The sequence below is a fragment of the Mytilus californianus genome, unplaced genomic scaffold (assembly GCF_021869535.1).
Source record: "Mytilus californianus isolate M0D057914Y unplaced genomic scaffold, xbMytCali1.0.p SCAF_3, whole genome shotgun sequence".
NCBI classification, from domain to species: Eukaryota; Metazoa; Mollusca; class Bivalvia; order Mytilida; family Mytilidae; genus Mytilus; species Mytilus californianus.
Window position 1 is genome coordinate 130,956,961 of NW_026262679.1, and position 17,741 is coordinate 130,974,701.

Genomic DNA, 17,741 nt, shown 5'->3' on the forward strand with positions numbered 1-17,741 from the left:
AAGTAACTTTTTTCTTTAGGGTTATTATTTTTATGGCTCAATAGTTGACATATAGGTAGAATATGTATAAAATGAACTTTTGGTGAAAAGATTTTCACAAAATGTTCACTTTACAAGAGTCTATGACTTCTTTTCCTGTCTGCGGCACTGTATGGTTAATTGAAAATTCAATATTTGGGTTAAAAATTTGTTTAAAAAGTAGAATTTTTCTAAAACTATCCATCATGACAAGGATTTTTGTGATTAGGTGTGACAAGTAATCAATATTCTTACCAAAAACACTAACTTGAGTATTCATTTTGTTTTTTCTTGAATTTTATTGCAAAGTTTATATGCATTGGGGTGTCAAGTACAGTCTAAAAACCATCATATAGTAGGCATGTATAAAGACATGTATAGTCAAAAAAGAGAAAGGTATGGTCGTTCTTGTCTTTAGATAGTTGAATTGCAACAAATTCTTCAATATGAAAAAGTTTTGGGTAGTTTTTCAATTTGACTTAAACAAGAGGCCCACTTGGGTAGATTTCATGGAAAAAAGGGGGAGGGGTAAACTATTGAATGTGGTTCAATCAAATAGAAGGAAAAAAATAAAAATAATAGATAAGAATTCTCTTCTAGCTTTACAGTATCCAAATAATAAGAAAACATTCATAAAGATAGAGTAGAATGAGATTTACAGATCATTTGATAGGCATGACTTATTTCCAAATTTTGCCTTTTTTCAGAAAGGGGTACTCCTTTAATAGTGGGATTATATTTATTAATACAACAAAACAATTCTTTTAATGGCATTTTTTATGTTCAAATATGGCTACTTAATGAAACTAAGTAAATGATTTATTTTTTTAAGACATGTCATAATAGTTATAGGTACCAGTCTTGTATTACAACTCCAGTTTCCGGTGCATGTCAAAACATGGAGGTGAATAAAATAGTCCATTTTTTTCAGAATTTTTTTCTGGACTCAATTTTTTCTGTTTGATTAAAAGTTTATGCTGAATTCAAACATATATATAGATTTAAAAAAAATCTTGCATCTTTTTGGGGATATCAGTCCAAGAAAGTGGAAGGATATCATGTTTACTGGAAGTGGTGCGGCCTAGTAAAAACAGCAAACAGAAAGTAGAAAAAAATTGTTTTGACAACAGGGTTACATAACTTTTTATTCTTCGTGGCATGACCCACTTTTTTTTCGATTAAATCACAATTTCACATTAATACATACATGATATGAACATGAAATTTTTTTTCTATGTGGCATTTTTTATTTTTTTATTTTCAAAGATGAGCTGTTTTGCATGTAAGCCTATGGAGCAGTCAATTACAAGACTGCAACCTGAATGACGATAAGATATTTATAAAGAGACTGTCAAAAGTGGGGAACGAAGCAACTTTAAAAATGATGTTGATAACCCGTGATATAAAAATACTGTTCCGATGCGTGGATAACCTTTCTATCCGCCTTCTAGTTTAAATAAAATCCTTTCTTTTATGATAACTGCATGTGATCACAAGTGTGTAATTTTAAAGCCATTGTTTAATGTAAATAAGAATATAAAAAACAAAGATTTTTTAATATGTGTATATTAAATATATATGACATAGAGTCTAACGAGTAAAGTAATTTGCTTTACTTTGAAAAAAGAACAATAGGATTATTATTATTGTTTATGTTTACAATCCGAAAAATTAAAATAAAATGAACTTCGGTTTCAACCAATGAAATGTCGTACACCATTCATTCACACCATTCCCGATCGCACGTTACACAATCACACCATTCCTCATACACCATTACACCATTCCCCTTACACCATACACCATAGCACCATACACCTTCTACCATTGCACCATATGCCATACACCATTACACCATACACGTTATTTTGGGAAGTTTACACCATCCAAGGGCTGTACTACTCTCAAAATTTGCACAGTTCATGAAATATCTAGACCAATTGTTATCTGCTACTTCAAAATCCAAAATGTAAAAAGACCCTCAAGCCACCTTAACTAACCGCGCAAGGGCTGTATAGCCAGTCAAGGTCGTTAAAAACTTCCATATATATATAGCCACCTTAAAAGTAAAAGTAATAATGTACAAAGACAAATAAAAGAATACCATAACACGTTATTATGATGATAAACAACGTCAGTACCTAGATGACAGTAGTAGGGTGGTACACATTCTGTGCAATTCAAGGCGTTAGGCGTTCACATATATGGTATGGAACTTACATATGGACATGACCCTTCTCCCTCTCTCACCTTTCAACGGAAGTCCTTAGACTTGTCGGCATTTTAGGCACGTTCTTTAAACAAGAGTATGTCTCTCTATTTGGAAAATTCAATTTTAAAAAATTTAAATTAAAATATTTTAAATTAAAAAAATTCGAATATTCCAAAAAACTAAAGAAATGAAATATTTAAATATTCAAAAAAATTCAAAAAATTTAAAATTAAAAAATTCGAAAAAAAATGAAAAATTTAATTTTTTTTTCAAAAATTTAAACATTCACAAAACTTGAAATATTAAAAAAAAAAAAAAAAAAATAATAAAAAAATAAAAAAATCGAAAAAAATAAAAAAATCTCAATATAATAAAAAAGATTGAAAAAAAAATAAAAATTAAAATAGATCACCTTTTTTAACGTCTATAAGATCTATAAGAGTGGCTGAAGCAAAACTTGTAACTAAACGATGGATGAATTTTACCTTTACGTATCGAGCGAGGATTCTCTATCGCTTTTTGAAAATAATAACGGTGGCGCATTTACGATTCAACTTCACAAAAGCTACATATTGGACGGAGAATGGGAATTAGCACTGCTAGAGTTCGTTACGACCTTTTCAATACCAACGAGACAGGTCTTCTTTTGCTCGGACTTTGTGATCGACACGTACGCCCGGGAAATGTTTCTGCCGATACTTCAGTCGGCAGGGGTTTTGAACGAAGATATCACGGACATCGTTTATTAAAAACCAATTTACCTCAAAGTCACCAGAAACGAATTGCACCGAATCGATTTCGTCTTTTTCATTTTTTGCAAGCAACCTATAAGAGGAGATTGTATACACATGCAGAAAAGGTGAAGATGTTTCAGTGCAACTTATGTCGAAGCGTGTATGCTTGGTCACATGATCTTCGAAGACATATGAAAAACAAACATGCGCAGCAGCAGCAGCAGTAACAGCAACAGAAGCAACAGCAGCAACAACAGCAACAACAGCAGCAGCAGCGGCAGTTTCTTCCTCTGAAAGAGGTATACGAATTTTCTGGGTGGCAGCTGCAGCCTCATCATCATCAGCAGCAGCAGAAACAGACGCAGCAGCAACAACAGCAGCAGTAACAGCAGCAGCAGCAGCAGAAACAGCAGCAACAATAGCAGCAGCAGCAGCAGAAACAACAGCAGCAACAGGAAATTCCCCTGTATCTATATAACAGACCTACAGACGCGTAATTCAACAAGGCAGTCAATATATGTTCAAAGATCATGACCTGTTTTTTTTTTTTATTAAACATAAAATCAGACCTCATTTCAATCTTTAATTTTGTCATTATGAAACCACAAAACACCTTTTTCGCTCGATGACAGAAAAAAAATACCAAAGGTGAAGAAGAGTATTTTGCATGTCTCTTGATCCGATGTTAATTCATTCTCTGATCTAAATTTCAATTGGTAAACGCACAGTAGCTGACACTCCCGACATATGTTCAACTGATCTATGAGAATATGTGTCTGAATCTATCACAGTGGATTTTTTGTTGTTTAGACACACACGTAATAAATGGAAAACAAATCATATGGGCAAAAGTTTTATTATGATCAATATTACATCAAAGCTGATTGATTGTGTACCAAAATATCAAAATGAAAATAACGCAATGAGTTTTCTGTCGTTGGCATCCAGGTCATCCGATGAAAAGTCATTCAATACATCTTCCATCTTGATACTCTGACATTTCATTTTCACGTAATAGGCGCAGTATAGTCCACATGTTTCCGAAAAGTCGGGTTGAATTGGACATCGAGAAAAACGGAACTGGGGTCCGTTAACGATAAGAACATTTCTAAAATGTTGCTGGTATGTCTCTGGTGCTCCTCCTAGGGAGTAAAAAAAAAATTCAGGCGGTCCAGATATAGGAAAATGAATGAGTTCCTTCCTGGTACAGTTGTCCGTGTTGACCACGAAGGTTTTAGGTCTGTCACTCACATAGGCTGGTAAGTCTTCTGCACAGCAAAAAGGTTGCCGACATTCCCCTCAAAATTCCCTCTAGTTCCTCCCAGACATTGGTAGGCGAATCGATTTCGTTCGACAATTATGGTTCTCTAAACCCCGATAGTGTGCAAAGACCAGTCCGCAATCTCGACAAGCTATTAGATCCTCTCTGTCACCCATTATATCTGACGCTGTACTATAAGTGTCGGAACTATCGTCGCCGTCCATTTCTTCAGAGGTGTCGACTCTATTGTCTGTCTGCAATACATCAGTTCGCAGTCTTGACGATTCTGAACTATCGTGGCCCTTCATTTCTTCAGATATGTCGACTCCATTGCCCGTCTGCAAGACATCAGTTCGCAGTCTTGACGAATCTGTCGTTCCGGGTTTCAGATCAACAAGGAGGAAGCCGTAGGGTCTGCTCGTCGCCTTCTCAAATTTCCGAAGAAAGAAGTCCGACCTAGACGGATACATCTGTCGTCCTAGTGTCATGACGGGTTGCCGATCAATGGGACTGTTAAAGAGCACAAGATAATGACAGTTTCGTCTCTGTGATGACTGCCTTCCGTAAATAGATGGTTGATTCTTGAATCGTTAGCCGATGTGGACATCAGATCATCCAAAATGATCATGTTCTTCTTGTTGGGATCGAAAAAAGTCGTCGCTTTCTAAATCGACCGGGATATCGCGGAAAAATTCCACTTGCGGAATCACTGTTTTCTGTATTTCCCCAATAGAGTCGCTGCCATCTCTTCTACAACCAAACGATCCTTTCTGGGCACGGATGTCACATCCCCCTTACTCGTTGTAGCATTTTTTTCATAAAATACGTCTTTCCGCACAAGGTCGGTCCAGATACAATCGTGGTAAACGGGTGATTAAAAAAAATCTCGGTGCTAAGAAAATTCTTGCTCCTCTTTCAGAGAACGGTGCCGCTGTTGTTGCTGCTGCTGAGGCTAAAGTTGCTGTTGCAGTTGCTGCTGCTGAGGCTAAAGTTGCTGTTGCAGTTGCTGCTGCTGAGGCTAAAGCTGCTGTTGTTGCCACCCAGAAAATTCGTATTCCTCTTTCGGAGGAATGAACTGCTGCTGCTGTTTTGCTGCTGTTGCTGCTGTTGCTGCTGCTTTTGTTGTTGTTGTTGTTGTTGTTGCTGCTGCTGCTTCTGCTGCTGTTTCTGTTTCTGTTGTTGCTGTTGTTGTAGTTGTTGTTATTGCTGCTGCTGCTGCTGCTGCTGTTGTTGTTGCTGCTGATGCTGCTGCACATGTTTGTTTTTCATCTGTCTTCGAAGATCATGTGGCCAAGCAAACACGCTTCGACATAACATCTTCACCTTTTCTGCATGTGTATACAATCTCCTCTTATAGGTTGCGAAAATGCAGCAAGCAAAACAGGTGGTCATCCTTCGGGCGACATACTTTGAAATTATTATCCCTCAAGACGAATTCGATTCGGTGCAATGCGTTTCATGTGATTTTGAGGTAAATTGTTTTTTTTCATATACGATGTCTGCGATATCTTCGTTCAAAACTTCTGCCGATTGAAGTATCGGCAGAGACATTTTTCGGGCGTACGTGTCGATCACAAAGTCCGAGCCAAAGAAGACCCGTCTCGTTGGTATTAGAAAGGTCGGTACGAACGATAACTCTAGCAGTGCACATTCCCATTCTCCGTCCAATATGTTGCTTTTGTGAAGTTGAATCGTAAATGCGCCACCGTTATTATTTTCAAGACCCGAAAGAGAATCCTCGCTCGATACGTAAAGGTAAAATTCATCCATCGTTTAGTTACAAGTTTTGCTTCAGGCATTCTTATAGACGAGAAATAAGGTGATCAGTTTTAAGCAGTGATTTTTTTCCATCTTTTTTCTTTATTTTTAATTTTATTTTGTTATTTTTAATTTATTTACATTTTTGATTTTTGAATATTTCTTTTTTTTGAATTTTTGAATTATTAAATTTTTAGAATTTTCAATATTTTTTTTGAATTATTCGAATTTTAGAAGTTTTTGAATTTTAAATTTATTGAATTTTGAACTTTTGAATTTTAATTTTTTTAAATTGAATTTTCCAAATATGGAGACAAACTCTTGTTTAATGAACGTACCTACAATGCCGACACGTCTAAGGAATTCCAGTGAAAGAGGGAGGAGGGGCATGCCCATATATGGGTTCCATACCATATATGTGAACGCCTAACGCCTTGAATTGCACAGAATGTGTACCACCCTACTTCTGATGACCGCTTATGTCAAATTCGAGGTATCAGTCTTAAAATGAGGCAGAGGAAGCTGTCTCTGTTGTTTCTTTAATTTCGAGTTCTGGAGGATATATTAATGGAACCCAATCAGAAAAATTTTGATTGTTAATGGAAAGAATATTATTAATATATCTGAATGTGAAATTAAATGATCTGGTTTCTTTGATCTTTTTGTTTTTGACAAGTGTCTGAAGGAACTCCGACTCATATAAAAATAAGAAGAGGTCGGCATGGAGAGGCGAACAGTTCGTTCCCATAGGAATGCCGACAATTTTTTGAAAAAGTCTACCTCCAAATTCAACAAATATGTTGTCAATAAGAAACTCCAGCATACTGATCACTTGTTTCTCTGTGTAGCATGTTTTACCTTTTTGTTCTCTATTAACAAAATATGCCGTTTGGTATCCCAAATTAATAAAGTTATAACGTATGCTACCATTTTTATGTTGAAAAGCATATTGGATTATTTCTTTCAGACGCTTTTTTTAATTTCACATGGGGAATGGTGGTATACAGGGTTGAAAAATCGAAAGTTTTGATGGAACTAATTTCATTCGTTTGATGTGTTTGAGCTTTTCATTTTGCCATTTGATTAGGGACTTTCCGTTTTGAATTTTCCTCGGAGTTCAGTATTTTTTTCAGAGAAAGATCGAGATTTAAAATTATCAAGAGGTTCTTAAGTCAAGAAGTTCTTAAGAGTTTTTTAGAATCCACATATGGTCAATACCACTACACGAGTAAACAGTTTCGCAGTATTTCTGAAGACGTTCTTTTACTGTGGACAGAATCTTTGTCAATCTAATGGACAATTTTTTAGTCGAACATGCAGAAAAAGCCGGCAATGAACCGTTATTTGTACGGAATTTTGTGAAGCTTAGGTATCCAATACAAACAAGTTAGGTCCTCCGATTTGCTGTTCAATGTTATGTTCATTGAAGCCATGAATGACTTATGATTCGCCAAAATCTCATCCTTGTCAAATGGTATGTTTTTGTATGTGGGATTACCTGAGTGCTTATTTATTCCTAATTCTTTTACAAGACACTCGTAGTAGTACAATTTACATACAAAGACAATATTGGTTGAAGCTTTGTCCGCAGGAACAACAACATACTTATCGTGAAGAGATGATAGACATTTCACAGCCTCTTTGTCTCTGAAAATTGACCTTGGTCGATCATTCACACTGTTTTTCAACTTATGAATGCGACGTTTTATCAGAGACCTGATTGTTTTGACCAAATCTGATAAAATGTATAGTTCAACTTCTTCTCGTTTAGCCCATTATATAGCGTAGTCCTCAATTAAATTCATATTTATTTTGCAGTTATGGTTCCAATTGATGTGTTGGGGTTCTCTAAACTTAGGACCATGAGATATCACCTTGCGGAGATGTCCATGTTGAATTATGTTTAGATCCCCATTATAACATGGACAAATGAGCTGTATTTATAAGGCGATTGGGAACAGTCAAATGTCATAGGTTTTGTTTTAGATTGTTCTAAATCAAGGTCCTGCAATGCTTGTTGATAGTTAAATACTTTAGGTGCAATGGTTTTGGTGTAATTGTAGGATACAATAGGAACAGACTGATTTTGAAAATAAAGTGGAATTTTAGATGTTACCTCCTCGTGGTGTAGAATATTGCTTATGTTGATGGCATCAATTCCTTTATTGGTAAACTGAACAAGAAGGAATTTCCTCTTTTACTCATGCAAAGGTTCTGATCTTACTGGTTTAAAAAGGCGGAAAAGAGCTACATCACAAATTATACTGACCAGTCTGTATATTGAGACCTTACTATGTACGGTTTAATAGTTCTTACAATATACACCTGGTTAGAATTATTACAGAGGAGAAAATACCTATTAAGTGCCACCGTACCCCTTTTTCCGATGAGTTAGATCTTGCAAACAAATATACTGAACAATAAGGCGAATTCAAAAAGGGGAAGTAAAAAAAAACTGACAAAATCAAACGCTATCAATCAACGGAACAAGTCAAAAACAACTGCCATATTCCTGACTTGGTACAGGCATTTCCCGAAGATAATGGTGGGTTAAACCTTGTTTCTAAACCTCCAACTTGTACGACAGTTGTTTATAGGTCCGTTAGGGTCTCTTGCTGTAAAACCTTGAAATTGAGCACAAGGTCAAAGATCAACAAATTGACATTTTGACCATTGCCCTAACCTGATACTGGTACATGCTAGAGATCTTTTTTTAAAATCGTACATGACATATTATCTTGAAAAGGGTAAATCGGAAGGATCCTTCTTTAAACCGGAAGTAGGCATTTTTGCACTAATTAAATGAAAAAAATAAAGAAAGCATATATTTTTTTTAAATCAGTGTAAAGCAACTTATCATGTTAAACCGGAAGTGACATTTTTGGATACCTGAAATAGCAAAACTATATCCCTTACTTCAATTAAAAGTATAATTAGATAGATTTTAAGAGTCGGTGTAGAATAAGCTATAATATGACATGGAAAGTGAGTTGGAGTCAACTGGAATATCAAATAATATCCCGTATTTTTCATGAAAAATGACACAAACTATTCACTTTTGGATCAAGTCTTATATCTCCTTACATTGAAACAGTTTATTAAACCAGGTGTATCTATTTTTCATCTCAATATTTCTATCAAAATTGGGATAGATGGAAAGAATAAAATGCCCCTTACCAAGTGGTTTTTCATTTTGATTCCTATTGTTTTGCTACGAGGAAACAAAGATACCAAAGGGACATTCAAACTTACAGATCGAAAGCAAACTGACAATGCAATGGCAAAAAACGAAAACAACGACGAAAAGACAAACAACAGTTCATATAACACAACATAGAAAACTAAACTAAAAACTGAGCAACGCAAACCCTACAAAAAAACCGGGCTGTTGATATTCACCAATCAATCAATGGCACTTTAATGGTAAAGCAAGCGTATGATCACACTTACAAACAAATCATCATATTGTAATTTTCATGCTACATTTCGCTGTTTGCGGAATCGGAGAATGTATCACATTAAACTTTGGTACTAAATGCGATATAATGTTGGTATAAAATATTAATACTAACCATCATTGGAATTTGAACATTCGATTCCCACGTTTTCACTGTGACCACAGTGTGCAATGTACAATTCATCCTTTGCACAATCGGTCAATCTGAGTTCATTTCCAGTGCAAGTCATATTAAACCATATTCCATAAGTTTCAACATCTACCTTGGGGACCAAGTATATTCCAGTGCTGTAAATGCAAATATCGCCATATAATATCAAAATTGAGATTGATATTTTCTATTCTAGTTCTAAGATATCACAACATTTCGGAACGTAAAGTTTTTTTTATTGTAGCAAATTAATAAGAAAGATTCGTTGATTGGGTAGTGTGCGATAAAACATTTAATAATTTTTGTCTTAAGAGGAGTTCCATTTCCTATTGACAGTTAATATTAAAGTTATTGTTATCATGAATTGAATAAACAAAATATACGCGCCTTGCGTACACAATTTTATTCCTGGTACATGTAAACATGATGACTTTATATTCAATAAAATTAGCAAACGGTTCAACAGTAGAATTCCCTACATGTCAGCAGTGATCGGGTGGTTGTTATTGACAAAGACTCATGAATATTCGATTCTTAAATGTTAAATTCATCTTTTGAGGAGAAAGTAGTTAATTATTACAAGTTATAATGTAAGTGACTAGTCGACAGTGAATTCTTATAAAGATAAGTTACAGATAAATCCTATTTTTTTATAGCTTTTGGGTATTTCGTAAATCGTACCATAATTTTTTATGTTTTCATTCCGGCTGTTAACTCATACTACAAAAACTATGGTATAATTGACAATACACCGAAAAATTATCTAAACAATATCGAATATATGTTAAAACCTAAAGAATGCAGTTTCCGTTGTCACCTGTGGATTCATTATTATTCGTTTGATACCAATTTTTGTGGATTTCGAATGTAAAAGGCGAACCACGAAATTACAATTTTTTTATAAGGTAACATGCAGACTTTGGCAAAACCACGAAATCAAATATCCCCCAAAATGCAAGTTTTCCTCAATCCACCAAAATTGGTATCCACGAAAATAAATGAATCCACAGTAACCATTCTTTATTGCATATTATTTTTGTGGAATCAGTTTTCGGGCCTAACAAAAAAAAACCCGCATTATTTCTAAAAACGCATGGAATTCTTGTACGGCGGTATCATTAAATAACCTTCTGCTAAAACAATAGACGCATTAATAATTGCGTGGGATAACGTTACAGTCGAATACATATTGAAAGAATTAGGTTTTCTGCATATTCTGTGTGACGAAGAAACAGACATTATACTGACAGACAGGTGTAAAGATTTAAATATAGAAAACGATCAAATTCTTGTCCATGTAGTGGAAAAGTACAGACTGTTCACAGATTGCGACCAAAGCTGTAAAAAATATCACGATATGGAATATTGTTTTAGTATTATTTTTTGACTTGTTGTTTCCAATCTCGATGGCATTAGTTATGGCGACTTTCAAAATCTGGATTCGACCTTTTTGTCAAACCGAATTTTCCGCGTTCCAACGAATAGGTATGGATGAGTTTTAAAATATCTGAAACAATCCCGAAAACACACAAGAGTACTTCTAAAATTGGAGAAATTCAAGCAAGCTTTTCATTGATGGTGTCAACAAATGGATTTCTCGATTTGTCGTGAAAGATCAAAAGACAAAAATTTATCTTTTGAGGAGAAAGTAGTTAATTATTACAAGTTATAATGTAAGTGACTAGTCGACAGTGAATTCTTATAAAGATAAGTTACAGATAAATCCTATTTTTTTTTTATAGCTTTTGGGTATTTCGTAAATCGTACCATAATTTTTATGTTTTCATTCCGGCTGTTAACTCATACTACAAAAACTATGGTATAATTGACAATACACCGAAAAATTATCTAAACAATATCGAATATATGTTAAAACCTAAAGAATGCAGTTTCCGTTGTCACCTGTGGATTCATTATTATTCGTTTGATACCAATTTTTGTGGATTTCGAATGTAAAAGGCGAACCACGAAATTACAATTTTTTTATAAGGTACATGCAGACTTTGGCAAAACCACGAAATCAAATATCCACCAAAATGCAAGTTTTCCTCATTCCACCTAATTTGGTATCCACGAAAATAAATGAATCCACAGTAACCATTCTTTGTTGCATATTATTTTTGTGGAATCAGTTTTCGGGCCTAACAAAAAAAAACCCGCATTATTTCTAAAAACGCATGGAATTCTTGTACGGCGGTATCATTAAACAACCTTCTGCTAAAACAATAGACGCATTAATAATTGCGTGGGATAACGTTACAGTCGAATACATATTGAAAGAATTAGGTGTTCTGCATATTCTGTGTGACGAAGAAACAGACATTATACTGACAGACAGGTGTAAAGATTTAAATATAGAAAACGATCAAATTCTTGTCCATGTAGTGGAAAAGTACAGACTGTTCACAGATTGCGACCAAAGCTGTAAAAAATATCACGATATGGAATATTGTTTTAGTATTATTTTTTGACTTGTTGTTTCCAATCTCGATGGCATTAGTTATGGCGACTTTCAAAATCTGGATTCGACCTTTTTGTCAAACCGAATTTTCCGCGTTCCAACGAATAGGTATGGATGAGTTTTAAAATATCTGAAACAATCCCGAAAACAAACAAGAGTACTTCTAAAATTGGAGAAATTCAAGCAAGCTTTTTATTGATGGTGTCAACAGATGGCTTTCTCGATTTGTCGTGAAAGATCAAAAGACAAAAATATACTTTAACCGATCGAAATAACTTTATCACTTATCTATTGGACTAGTAGGCTGTATAAGAGATTCAGGTGTAAGCATGTATTTGCTGTACGAAAGAGACGACATATTTCTGTGATTTGGAAGAGCTCTGGATTCCCACATGAAAAGTTTGACTGCAAAGGGCAATATTATATTAATCAAAATTATTAATTTCGAAATGTATCTATTTTTATTATTAAGTATTTCGTTATAAAGATGAGGAAATTAATTATTGCATTTTTACTGAATCATACTACATTTTAATTTGAATCAAAAGTCTAAACCGTAAATCAATAATTCAGATTACATGCTGCGAAGATGGGTTTTATATTTTAAGCTTCATTTGGGGTAACCAGACTCTAACTTATTCACCCTAACATTTTTTTTAAACTTTTTTAACACATCCATTAAATTCAAGATGTAAGCAGTGTATTTCAAATAATTTTATTGTATTTCCTACCTACCCTTGCTAACATTTTTACAACATGTAACACTTTAAACACACAGAAGACGTTACTAAGTTGTAAAACTTGTGTCTGAACCATGTGTCATTTTGAGCAATAAAAAATGTTAGAACTTAAAGGGGCATTTATTAAGCTACGAGATATATAAAAAATAAATTGTGATTTGTTTTTGTTCAATCATTTATGAAAATGAAATAGTGCAATAATGAATAGCTTTAAACAGCAAGTTTGGTTTAATTTTGTCAAAATAAGCTAAAATACATCGGTGATGAATTATTCACTTGCAAGTGAATAATTCGACATCATTGAATTCGTGTTCATGTGACCTTCAATCTAACCCCTTAGCTAGAGATGAGTTACGCATGTTTCCAGCTATTAAAAGGAAAAGAATGTCATCATTGAAAGTGAAACAAGGACGAACCATTTGGTTGACTGTTTTGATCGACAAAAAATCATTCTCATACACGTAAAAACAATGATAAATATACTTTTTTAACCTACAATATGAAATTAAACAAACCTAAAATAATCCAATTACACGTGGTTGCTATCTATTTATATTTATGTTTATGTTTATATCAGGTTAAATGATCGTCGACAGTCTTCGGAGGTCATCCCGATGTTTAATTAGATGGAGTCTAGACAACAAATACACATGACATGCCGATACATATTATTGCGTCCATGTATTGTCAATTGTTTATTGTAGTCTTTTTGTTATTTAGATATACTTTTTAGTATGTTATGAATAAAAATGAGAATTTGAGTCAAATCGGTGAACATGAATTTGACAGTTAATGTCCCATTAAACACATATTTTTAATTGGGCCATATAAGTATGCCTGACACACACTTTTTCCGAAGAATTTTAATAATCAATTAGTAAAACTATTACACTTTAAAAAGAAAAGGATGCAAATCAGTAATAGAGTGCAAGAGCTAGGGAAAGGTTAATTGTTATAAAAGAGAAATTTAAATTTCCTCGTAAATTTTTAATGTTATCGGCTGAAATGCCATTGTTAAATATCATTGCTATTACAAACTTAAAATTTCATTTATGTCATGACATCTCTAACAAAAAATAATTGTTACCACGCGCTAGTCATTCATCAGTTGCACAAAATCTAGAAGTGATTTCTTAACAATAACCGCATCACACTAGACCAATACCATGCATGAAGATCCCGCTACGATCTATAACAAATAAGATCGCGGCGAGATCGTAGTATGGTCGGCTTGAATATTTAATATTTTATAGTTTTAACGTTCATACCACGACCTTGCTATGATCCTGATAAGATCCTGGTACGATTCCGCTACGACAGTAACACGATCCAGTGACGATCTTGTCACGCTCTTGCTACGTCTAATAAGACCTTATTACGACTTACACGATTTAAGTACGCTTCTACAAAACGTATCAAGACCTTTCCAATCGCATTACGATTTCAATACGAGTTTACTACGATCTAACTACGATTCCACTACGTTTCAACTACGTTTCCACTGCGTTGTCACTACGCTCTTCGTCTCTATAAATATCATTACTTTCCAATTGTACACACCAGTTTCCTTGAGAAAACATGTCACTAAGGGTATCAAAAACACGTAAAAGTCGTGGTGTTAAAAGTAGAGGTCATGCAATTATCGGGGCTAGGAAGTAGTAGAATCGTACGTAGTGAGGTCGTACTACGTAGCAGCGTATTATTGTCCCCGATTGCACTACGTTTCCAAAACAATACTTCTACGCCCATCCCGATCTTACTATGTCTTTACTAATAACTTTCTACGCTTGTACTACGTATAGTTTTGGCCACGAATGCACAACGAATGTTTTGAACATGTTGGACCTCCACGATCAAGAAAACTTGGCACGTCCTTACTACGATCTTACCACAATCACCACGATCCTATAACGACTTCCATTTTTTCATAATTTCTGAGGTCGTAGCGGGGTCGTGGTCCTAGTGTGATGGGGTATTAGTTATCAATTTAAGTCCACTGAGGTTTTTAAATTCGTCTGCCAGTAACACAGTGTCCTTATAGACATAGCTCGCTAAAACTTCTATACAATCATTTCTTTAGCCATATTCTTCAAAGTTGTCGGTCTTCCACAATTACAACAACAACAACAACAACAACAACAAATAGTTTATTAAATTCTCACCTCTTTAAAACATTTGATATAATACACAACATAATAATAGCAGATCAATTTATAAAAGAGCCACTCAAAAAAGAGTAACTAAAATAGTATGAGAGACTGTAAAATACATCTTGTTTTTGCTATCTTAATCAATAGTTCTTGGTACGCCTGTGCATCTATAGGTTATTCAGGGTTATTTGAATAAGGGGCGGGTTTTCTAATTTTTTTGTCGAAAAATAATTCAATTTCTTAATGAAAAGTAAATTATACCGAAAAGGACGTAAAGATTTGCACAAACATAGCTTTTATTTTAATTTCCATATTCTTAACAAAACATTTTTTGTTTCGGTAAAAGCCGTAGATACTGCCTCTCCAACCATGTTAACATTTATAATAACAACTGAATTTTTTCAACCTGTCCTAACTGACATTTCCCAGTATTTATATATATATATATTACCATTAACACATTTATAGTTTATGTGGCCTGATGAAATAACTTCTTTATTTAATATGTGATTATGTCTTTCATAATTAGTTTTAGCTATTAACATACCCTCGCTAACACTTTGTATGTGTTACCCTAAAATGCATATTTTTTTTACCCAAAATGATAACATTTGAAATATAATTTTCATTTTTATCTTTACAGGATAAAGTATTATAACTAAGCATGCAGACCCCATTTCATAAGAACATGAAATGATTATACGAAAAAATGGAGCTATTGGCTACGAATAATGTAGATTTATCAATATAAATTAAATTTAATTATTGAATTGCATCTCCCTTTTTATGTTTTGATTGTAGCAATCGACATATAAAACCGGTTGTATATAACTATTTTTATCTGTACATAAGCGGTACGGAATCAGCTCGTGCATAATAAGGCGGCAATTTAAACAACCATGAAACTAGTTGTTTCAGACATGTTGTTTCATTGTTAAACACAATGTAGACAGAGTGCAAAGACAAATAACCGACCACACCCTACCCAAAAAATGATTAGTTTGCTGCTGATAATTTTTATGATAACATATTTTGTATGCAATCTTTACCAAGTCGTCATGGGTTCAAACAATTATATTTTGATACATTGTATAACAATAGCGGCTTGGACATTCAAAAACCAGCCAGGAGGGAATCTTAAAGTTCTACAAGCGTCCATTGCAAGGTTCTACGAGATTCTCAAAACAAAACATTGGCATCAGCATATTGAGAAAACCCTAATGACAACAATGCGCAACAAATCTGGACCTTCTGGTAACGTTACTAATCATAGCGAGAATATTTACACGTGTGCACCTATTATGTTTCTGTCTTGTATGGATGAGCCTAAAAATTCGCGAAATAGACAACGTTCTGGATGTACGAAAATACAAAAGGACATCTGATTATCAGCGACGAGGATAACCATCGTTTTTTAGCAGACTTGTAAATCGACCAAAATAAAATTTGAAAACAAAATCTTACGGAAAAGAAAAAGAACAATTGTCATATTTTAAAATTCCAAAGTCAGGCCAAGAGCTGCGTTCCATTCGCGAGTATCTACGAACAGCATTGTAACCTCCAATATCTAAAAGTGATGACAAAACAGGTAGGTGCGTTGTGAAAAAATACTTGAAATACCGTTTTTGTTGTGTGTTTTTTTTACGCTAGTCGTGAAGTATTTGCATTGAGACAGTCCAAATACTTTTTCCCCGTGTCATTTTTACTTGTTAAAGGTTGAAGAAGGCCTAAATTTAAGGGAGGCTAAAGTGAAATATATGTCAATAAACTTTTATGGATTACATTTCATATTTATTAATTACCTATATGTTACGAAGCGCTTTACAATTATTGCAAACGTCCGTTGTTTATAGTTATTGAATTTTAATATGTTATGGTATGTTGTTCTGTAATGCAAAGAATAAAGTGGTATGGTAAACGTTTGTTGTTTTGTAGTTCTGATAATAACTTATAATGATAAAATTTGATTGTTTTAATATTCTCAGAAATAACATATTATGTTAAAATTTTGTTGTTCTATTATAGAGTGGGTATTGGATATCGCTTGTTATTAACTCGAATTATTTTATTTTATTTCATTATAATAATAAAACGAGCCTCTGGCGAGTTTATTGTAACTAATTAAATTAGATTACGGAGCTGATATCAAGCGATATCCAATTCTCACGATTTGTTAAACCTGTTTCTCTTATGGTCAATCCTCTCATTTCGTTTAATTAAAAATTCCGCGAATAGTTGATCTAGTCTTTTCCACATACCAGCATGATGTCATATGTCCTGTTCCGGCGTCAAACTTCAACATCAGATATTTTACGCTTCAGAATGTAATAAAATTTATCAAAAGAAGATTTTAAAGTGAAAAGTCTGAGGGTTTTGTCTATTATTGAAGAAATCGCATATGGCTGTTGTCATGGACGAAATGTACATCGTCGTGTCCTTTGAAACGCACAAAAGACCTAACGAATAGCCAATGAAAATGTTAAAATTATAGCAGTTTTCATCTCACTTTTTCACTATTTTAACAAAACGCATTTGACTAACAGGTCGAACAACGGATGTTCTTTAACCCTGCTGACTGTCATGGCGATTACCAAATAAACGGATCACTAGATGTAACAAAATGAATCTTTATTTTTAATATTAAACCAAACAGAAAACAATAAACTTACGGAAAAGATGGTATACCGCAAACATGAGGTGCAAAAATTTGTATACTATATCCGGATTTCGACAATTAATGTCTTTTCAGTGATATTAGGAATCGAAACGGTATTTGGAAGGCCATATAATTTACCTCAA

General features: G+C 34.0%; 1 protein-coding gene across 1 annotated transcript in view; it reads right to left on the reverse strand.

The window, feature by feature from the left end:
- LOC127736245 (scavenger receptor cysteine-rich type 1 protein M160-like) overlaps positions 1-17,741 on the reverse strand; it is a 325,222-nt gene that overhangs the window by 123,537 nt on the left and 183,944 nt on the right. The window contains exon 8 of the mRNA XM_052246842.1: positions 9,556-9,728. Within this exon, the coding sequence (XP_052102802.1) occupies positions 9,556-9,728 (173 nt within the window). The remainder of the gene's footprint in view (positions 1-9,555; positions 9,729-17,741) is intronic.